This window comes from Heteronotia binoei, chromosome 4 (genome assembly GCF_032191835.1).
Source record: "Heteronotia binoei isolate CCM8104 ecotype False Entrance Well chromosome 4, APGP_CSIRO_Hbin_v1, whole genome shotgun sequence".
Classification (NCBI taxonomy): Eukaryota; Metazoa; Chordata; class Lepidosauria; order Squamata; family Gekkonidae; genus Heteronotia; species Heteronotia binoei.
In genome coordinates this window covers 39165568-39174165 of record NC_083226.1, presented here as the reverse complement: position 1 = coordinate 39174165, position 8598 = coordinate 39165568, and the positions used below count along the sequence as shown (strand labels likewise).

General features: G+C 45.9%; 1 protein-coding gene across 1 annotated transcript in view; it reads left to right on the top strand.

Moving 5' to 3' along the window:
- Window positions 1-1678: 1678 nt before the first annotated feature.
- HSDL2 (hydroxysteroid dehydrogenase like 2) overlaps window positions 1679-8598 on the top strand; it is a 29754-nt gene continuing 22834 nt past the window's right edge. The window contains exons 1-2 of the mRNA XM_060237153.1: window positions 1679-1868; window positions 6996-7159. Coding sequence (XP_060093136.1) covers window positions 1846-1868; window positions 6996-7159 — 187 coding nt within the window. The 5' untranslated portion in view covers window positions 1679-1845. The remainder of the gene's footprint in view (window positions 1869-6995; window positions 7160-8598) is intronic.

Genomic DNA, 8598 nt, shown 5'->3' with positions numbered 1-8598 from the left:
ACACATTGCAAAACCAATGACAATGCAGGGGAAATAGAACTGTGCCTGCTCTTCACCAGCTCCAAATGTTCATTGTTCTTATGTGGCCCCTTATGTGTGCAAACTGTCCATATACTAGATCAGTACTTGCAATGCGATAGCAAAGAACTTTGTGTGTAGAGGAGCAATGAACACATGGAAGTCCAAGGGAAGTGGGGATTGATCCTGTTCCTTTCTTAAAAGTTCATTGCCTGTATTTCCCCAAAGTGTGAAAAGGGCTATAGTAGCCATGAAGGACAGCAAAGGAAAGCCGGTCTCTGCCCCTTTAACCAGAAAGTTCTTACTTCTAAACGTATGCCTTCCAGAGTACACCTCTATTAGAAGTCTTACAAACCTACCATATACAAGTTACTGAACTCTAACCATTAAAGTAAATAGTTTTAGACTAGATCAATCCCCACTCCCCCTTTCCCTTGGACTTCCATGGGTTTATTGCTCCTCTACACACAAAGTTCTTTGCTATCACATTGCAAGTACTGATCTAGTATATGGACAGTTTGCACACATAAGGGGCCACATAAGAACAATGAACATTTGCAACTAGTGAAGAGCAGGCACAGGAATATGGTGTATCAGTGTACAGTCCTAAACCTATTTACTCAGAAATAAGTCCCACTAAACTCAATGAGATGGAAGCACATTTAGGATCAAAGTCTTGGTAGTAGAAGTCCATCCAATTAGTAACTTGGCTTCAGTCTACTTTTACCGGAATCAGTTTTGTAGCAGATCATCCAGCAACTGAGAAATAATTTATGTGCTCAAAAAGGCTCACTTTTATTTTAACATCTCGGGGGTTTGTCACAAAACTCTCTTTTTTATGTTGTTTTGTGTAGTGGTTAACTGCCTGGACATTTATCTGGGAGAACCCAGTTTGATTCCCCAGTCAAATGCTGGAATGGCTTTGGTGCTGCTGGAATGGCCTTGGGTCAGCCATAGCTCTGGCAGAGGTTGTCCTTGAAAGGGCAGCTTCTGTGAAAGCTCTCTCAGCCCCACCTATCTCACAGGGTATCTGTTGGGGGAGAAGAGTCTCTGATTCAGAGAGAAGGGGGGGGGTATAAATCTGCAATTCTTCTTGTTACAAATATGTAAATAGCCTTGTGGATTTTTATTCAGATTGCCAGCTGCTTAAAAAAATATAAAAGCTCGATGGAAACCTATACTTCATTAGTACGTTTCGAGGGGGTCCAGAACTGTACCACCGGCACTTCCCCTGTGCCCAGCGTCTTTTTTCCCTAAAGCTTCGCCCCAGTTTCAACCGGCCTTCCTTGCAGTCCGAACGATTCCGTTTCACCGGCAGCTCCGCCCGTCGGGCCTCTCCGTCCCACCCCTCGCAGCGGGGAAAGCGAAAGGGCAGAAACTTCCCCGAGTTACGTGGCTAGGAAACGGCGGGTTTCCCAACAGTGCTCTGGCGGTTGCTATGGACGCGGAGCGACAGAGAGAGGAGCAGCTCGGCCGAGGACGGCGACTTTTGTCCGGCGCGGATCCAAAGACTCCAAATCCCAGCTCCGATCTCTTCGGCTTCTCTGGGCTCGGACGGGGGCGGGGCTTCGAGGAGCTTAGGCTGAAGCGAGCTTCCCATTGGTTCCCGGGTCCCTCCAAGGGCGGGGCTCAGTGGAGGTTCTGCTGACGCGCTGCGATTGTTGAGCCCTTTGCCCCAGAGCGGGATTCCAAGCGAGGTGTTGGAATCTGAGCGGCCTTGTAAGGCTTCGAGACACCGTCCCGGCCGGGCCTGGGCCCCGCTGCCTGCCTGCCTACCCGGAGGTTCCCCCTTGCCTCCTTCGGACCTCCTTCCCCGCCCCTTCGGACATGACCATGCTGCCCAACACAGGGTAAGCGGCGCGCTCGGCTGATCTGCCCCCACCTCGCTCTTTGCACGCACCCCTTCTTTGGCCCATCGGAGGGAGCAGCAGGATCCCCCCATTTAACATCCTGATCCTTGGGCAGGCGGCCTTAAGCCTCGTTCACACGGAGGACTAGGTGGCAGAATGGCAGCTCCGGAATGCAAACTTTGGCGGGAGAGGGGGATAGCGGTTCGTGTGCGGGACCAGAGATTCTCTCCCCCACTCCCCCTTGCCATGAAACTTGCTGAGCGTCAGTGTGCCAGCTTAACCTAGTATTTGTTTTATTTAAACACGCAAAGCAAATGGATTGTAAGTTACCGAATGTACACTTAACATCTGCATAAGAAAAGGGGCAACAGAATATGATCCTTGCTGTCAGCTTTTTGCCCATCACAAATATGCACATTGTAAACGGAATGCACTGAACTATAACGCCTGCAGTGACTCTTTCCTTAGGGCACATAGTTCAAAGAACAGACTAGATTTTGTGTGGTAGCAGAAACAGTCACATACTTAAGGGGGAGAAGTGCACAAGTAAAGTAAGCTTAAGTGGTGGTGGTGCAAAGTGCCCTACAGTTGCAAGTGACCTGTAGTCAGTGTTCTCTGACTTGATAGTACATCTTTGTGCAATAAGAGATTGATTGTTTTGTATTCATTTCTGAATCCTGCTGATCATGGGGCATGGCCCTTACCCCCCCCCCCCCAGGGCTACTTCCCTGCCATCTTCTACCAGCTTCACCGCAAACCACCCAACAGCAGGGAATTGCTGAGGATCTGCTTTACTTGTGTAAGGCAAACACAAAGGCAAACTCCCAAGCTTAATCCATGACCACAGTCCAGCCAAAAGTTCAGTCACTGCCAGTGTTCCTTGTAAGCTGCAGAGTATTGTGAGCAAAAAGTCTACTCTGAGCTACTGGCAGGCCTTGGATTCAGTGGGAGCTCACAGGAGTGCAGCTCCTGAACCATTATTATTATTATTATTATTAATCTGTTTATTTATATTCCGCCTGTTCCCCATAAGGGCTCAGAGCAGAGCACAACATGAATAATAAAATCACAAATCAATATAACAATTAACAGTTCTACCTCCTCCTCCTGACAGTTCCACCTCCTCCTTCCCACCTTGTCCATTGAATAGTAGGTGCAGCTGCATAACAATCCCTGGATGAGCTCCACCACCTTTTTTTCCTACAAAACGACCCCTGACTACTGACGTTAAAGTTGTGAGCTACTGCATAAATTAGTGTGCTCTGGGGTCACCCCTCCTGCCTAAGACAAAAATGTGTGAGCTGGAGGGTAAAAATCTGGGAACTCAGCTTCAAGGGAACCCTGGTCACTACACCATTTCAACCAACATCACAAGAGTGCTCCCAGATTTTCTAGCAGCTGCCCTTGGCCGCTGCATACTTACTTCAAGCCAGGAGGTAGCAAAAATCAGCACTTTTGCAGGTAATTCAGCCTGCCGTAATTCTGACCAGAAACACCATCTCCCTGGTCCTAAGGAGGATCTGATCCTGCTAGATCACTGAAACCTCAGACCTTTCTGGCTACTGTCAACCAATCCCAACCCACCTTTCTCTTGCTTGAGCCTTTTATTCATCTCAAATCACATCCTAGCCCCTGCCTCCCTTAGCTTACTCCAGAGGAGGCCCTTCCATTCCCTTGGGAAACCACTGCACTAGAGGAGGACTTTACTCCAGATGACACCAAAGCTGGCTATCTTTGCTCCTGCTTGCTGTTTAGTTACTCCTGGATGTCTGCCTTGTTCTTCCCTCTCCTCTATGGCTACGCTATTACTTCTTCTAGTGGGGCTGGATTAGATGGCCCTGGAGGTCCCTTCCAGCTCTGTGTTTCTGTGATACCCCACTTTGGATTGCACCTATGTGCCCCCTCCATTCACTCTCAGATTTAGGGTGCTCTGGAGCATGATTTTATTTTAGAGCAGTGGTGTCAAACATGCAGCCTGGAGGCCAAATCAGGCCCCCAGAGGGCTCCTATCAGGCCCCCAAGCAACTGGATGTAAACTGCTTCCTTCTCCCTCTCTCTTGCTTCCTTCTGCATCTCAGCTTGCTTTGCAAGTCTTGCTCAACTGCACAGGAGCTAATTTTCTCCATTGACTGAGGCTCCTCCCTTGGGGAGGAAGGAGGAGGAGGAGAGAGAGCTTACTTTGCCAGGCTCTCAGTCGCACAGCAGAGCTACTGAGCCAAGCCTCTCTTCCTTCTATTGGCTGCAGTTCCTCCCCCTTCTGGTCACCTGGTGAAAGAAGGAAAGAGCCAAAGCTTCCATTGCCCAGTTCCCTGTATCCCATGGGAGAAATACAGAGAAAGCGCCTTTAAGATCAACGTGCTAATGTTTTAAGCATGTTTTAAGGTTGTTGGGTTTTTTTTAAAAAAATCTTTAATTGTGTTTGTCTGTGTCCTTTATAAACTTTACATCTCTGTTACCCAACCTTAAATAGGCATGGCCTGGCCTGACATGGCCTGGCCCAACAAGGTCTCATTTATGTCAGATCTGGCCCTCATAACAATTGAGTTTGACACCCCTGTTTTAGAGTGTATCTAGCCTTGCGCAGATGACCCGTCCACTTATTGATTCATCGTGCAGAGAGGGAAAGCAGGAACAAGTGTGTTGCCCAATGCAAACCCTTGTAGAAATGGCCCAGGAATACGCCCCCCACCCTGTGGTCAGTGGCACTGATTTCTGATTGCTGCTGATCATACAATGTGGGCATGCAAGCAAGCACTTCCTCTGTACGTTGACACTGCGTGGATGACTTGGTGATGGCACATAAGTGGGGGCAGTGTGCTTGTACCCACTGCCCCTCCCTATGTGGCGAGTTAGCTTGTGGATGGGTCATCTGTACAGGGCTTCTGAATATGGCCAATAAAATGAATTGGCAGAAATCTGGTGTATCCAAGGTTTTGCAAACCTGGTGGCTCCAATCTGGTTTGAGCTGGAGGAAATGAGCATAAGTAAAGAACTGAATTATTATTGTTATTTATTACGCTTAATTAATCGTCCCATCTCAGGCCAGGCTCTGGGCTCTTTACAACATAGTTAAAATACATAAAAATAGCAACATACAAATTAGCTAAAATTGTAAAAACTCAGATGGTATGCTATAGGTTTTCTTAAATCCTGGACTACCAGAGGGGAGAAGGAAATTTACAAAGCATCTGGGGGGGATTGGAAAAAAGAGAGAGGGGTCATTACAGGGATCAGGTGACAACTACTATAAATGAGGAGTAGATAAATTCATGTGGGTAGCTGTGTTGGTCTGAAGCAATAGAATGAAAATTTGAATCCAGTGGGAGCTTTAAGACCAATCAAGTTTAATTCTAGGTATAAGCTTTCATGTGCTTGCACACTTCATTTGATAACACTTCATCAGATAGATAAGGTGGACTCTGCTTTGCTGGCTTTTGGTGGATCGCCTACTAGGTGCCTACGAGGGTTCCTGCAAAGAATGCCTGACTGTGCAGACCTTGGTCTGCTTACATTCCTTGAGATGCTTCCTGTTTTTAAGTGAGAGTGCATCCTTAGAACAGCAAGTTTGTGCTGTTATCTTGTGAACTGTAACGCACATCACCGAGCCACTTCGATTCTTATTTTTCCTTTTTTAAAAAAGTAAATCACGTAGGACTAAATTAGCCTATTCATGCTATAAACAACAAGCCTTAATGCAGCTTCCTTTTTTGGGGTTGTTGTTGTTACGAGCTCTGTGGCATAGAGTGGTAAAACTGCAGTGCTGCAGTCGGAGCCCTCTGCTCACGACTTGAGTTCGATCCCAGCGGAAGCTGGTTCAGGTAGCCGGCTCCAGGTTGACTCAGCCTTCCATCCTTCCAAGGTCAGTAAAATGAGTACCCAGCTTGCTGGGGCGGGGGGGGGGGGGAATGTAGATGACTGGGGAAGGCAATGGCAAACCACTTGTAAAAAGTCTGCCATGAAAACGTTGTGAAAGCAACATCACCCCAGAGTCGAAAACGACTGGTGCTTGCACAGGGGACTTCCTTTACCTTTACCTGTTGTTACATTAAAGTCATTGGATTGGATCCCCAAAAAATCCATCAATTAAGTGAAAGACTTCCTAAAAGTGTCTCACTTAGTGGAACAGAATCTTTGGATTCAACTCATTATCCAGTGCATGTCAGATTTCTTTGTAGTAACTTGTCCTTGACTCTGACATCTTTTGATTCCATTATCTGATTTAAAAGCACCTCTTGCTGCAGTAGCATGATGAATACTACTTACTACATCTTCTGCTTATAAAGATAGCTCAGTGATGAAAGTTCCCTGGAGTTCATTTGTGGATGATTAAAGCAAAGGCAGTAGTAAAGAATGCATCAGCTGTACCCAAATTAACGTGAGATCTTGAAGTTAGTGTGTTTCTAAGATCTGGGCTATGCAAAGGCTCAAAACAGATGCTTTTCCATATCCTTTCAGGATCAGGTGTGGAGACATATCATGTGTGTTTTGGTGATCTTGTACTTAGCACCTTAAAAATGTATTTCAGTGTAAGCTTTTATGAATCAGAGTTCCTTCACTGGATGCATGTATATCCATGGCTGTTACAGTTTGATTATGTTTTCTTTTATACCTGTAATAGTTATGCATCCATTTTATGCCGGAATTAATTTCATTGATCTTTAAGGTGCCACTGGACTCTGTTTAATTTTGCTACAACAGACAAACATGGCCAGCCTTCTGGAATTTTTGTCTTGAGTAAATCTCTGCAGATGTTGCAGTTGGGATAAGAGTCCAGAAATGTCATTTCTGGTGGCATTCTGGGGTGTGACAGACTGATTTGAGAAAAGGATGGTGTGAGGGCAAGATTGGACAGGACTACAGATTTACATGCAATACTATTGTGATCTTAATTTTTGTGGAGCAATCAAAACCCCTTGTGCAATGCATACAACATATGCAGCAGCAGTGTATGCAACCCTCTTACCAACCAAGCACTCAGGTTTGGAGTTTTCTAGTTGCAGTATTCAAGAACATGTTTAGTACTGACTTTCAGATTTCAGACGGTTTTTAGATAGAGAGCAGCTCAGTTAACTTTCCTACTGGTTAACAACATTCTCTCCTCATTCCCAATTGTGTTTGTTTGCTTAGGAAGTTGAGAGGATGCACTCTTTTCATCACGGGTGCAAGTCGTGGCATTGGAAAAGCAATTGCCTTGAAGGCAGCCAGGGATGGGGCGAACATTGTGATAGCTGCCAAGACAGGAGTGCCACATCGTACACTCCCAGGAACCATCTACACTGCTGCAGAAGAAAGTAAGGATGACAGGCACATGAGTGGAACTGCTGCTGACATCCAGGGTGCCCTGACTTCTAGATCATGTGGGGCTTCATCCTTGCATAGCTTTTCCTGATGCTAATTTACCTGGACTTACTTTCCACCCGTTCATATCTATCAACCATCTATTTCCACTCTTCTACTTGCATCAGGATGCAGTAAGGTCTCTGTGCCCCATCGTAGGCTATTGCAATGGAAAGGAAGGCAATTTTAGTATGCTTCTTGGCAGCTTTGTGCTCTGCTCTCTGAGCAAGGCATAAGCTTTAGACTGGAAACCTGCAGGCAGTGTTCTTTAGCTGTTTAAATGTATTTGTATGGTGGTCTAGTGGTTCCAAACACAAGATGTGTTCTGCCATTCCTCTGAGAGGCCAAAATGGCTTGTATAATTTTGTTTCTATTTTCATGACAGCTTTTTAAGGTAGGGAAGCCTGAGCGAGTGGTTTGGGCAAGCCACTGGTGGATTTAAAATCTCCTGGGTTTCATGTTCACAAGCTGACGCCCTTGTTCTTTTACAGGCTCAAGGTAGCTTACATCATTTAAAACAACAGACATGTATTTTTAAAGCTGTTCAAATGTCCTCCCAATCAAAGGAAATTGGAAGCCAGAGATCCAGGCATCATTGGGGGCATGTGTGTGTGTGTGTGGCTGCTTCCTGCCCTTCCCTGACAGTGTTAATGTTGGCAGTTAAAGAGAGTGTTCTCTCAACTGAAACTGGATCTAGGCATGGCTGTATAGATGAGGTTTATAAGAGGCTCCAGAATGTAGGCTAAAACTATAAAGACCCAGTTTTGGAGCTGGATGGCTGTCTGTTCTTGCATCCATTAGACTACAAGATGAGCATGTTATATGTACAGTAATATACAGTGAAGGGTAATCTTTCTTAGGGTTGCCAACTGGCCTGGAGAATGCCCTGAACCTTTAATAGAGGTCTTCTGGGATGCTTGTTTGTTTATGTATTTATGTTAATTTCTATTCCACCCTATCCCTTCGGTGAGCTCAGGGTGGATTATATACCTCCATGCTGTGGAAGATTTCGACAGCCCATTTCCCTGTATTAGGCTTTTATTAAAGGGACAGGACATTTGTCTCCAGGCCTCTTTTGGCAGCCCTTAATCTCTAATGTTTGAATGTTTTATGGTCCATATCATGACAGCTGTGTAACTAGTTCTGCAAGCTCCAGGGAATGCTGTGTAGGAGGCTGTTGTTTGAGGAATACAAGTACAGTGTGTCTGAGGGGAGTTTGTGAAGCAGTGTGGGAGGTTGGCTGTTAAGGAACAAAGCCCCTCAAAAATCCTGCTGGATGTTCTCTCACCTTTGTGTGCACCTAAAGCAGCTCTTTGGATCTTTGCCTCCATCTTTGTCAGGGTGTGTAGTTTAGTAAGGCTTTTGTTCTGTAATGGAAGCTGTAATCCTTATA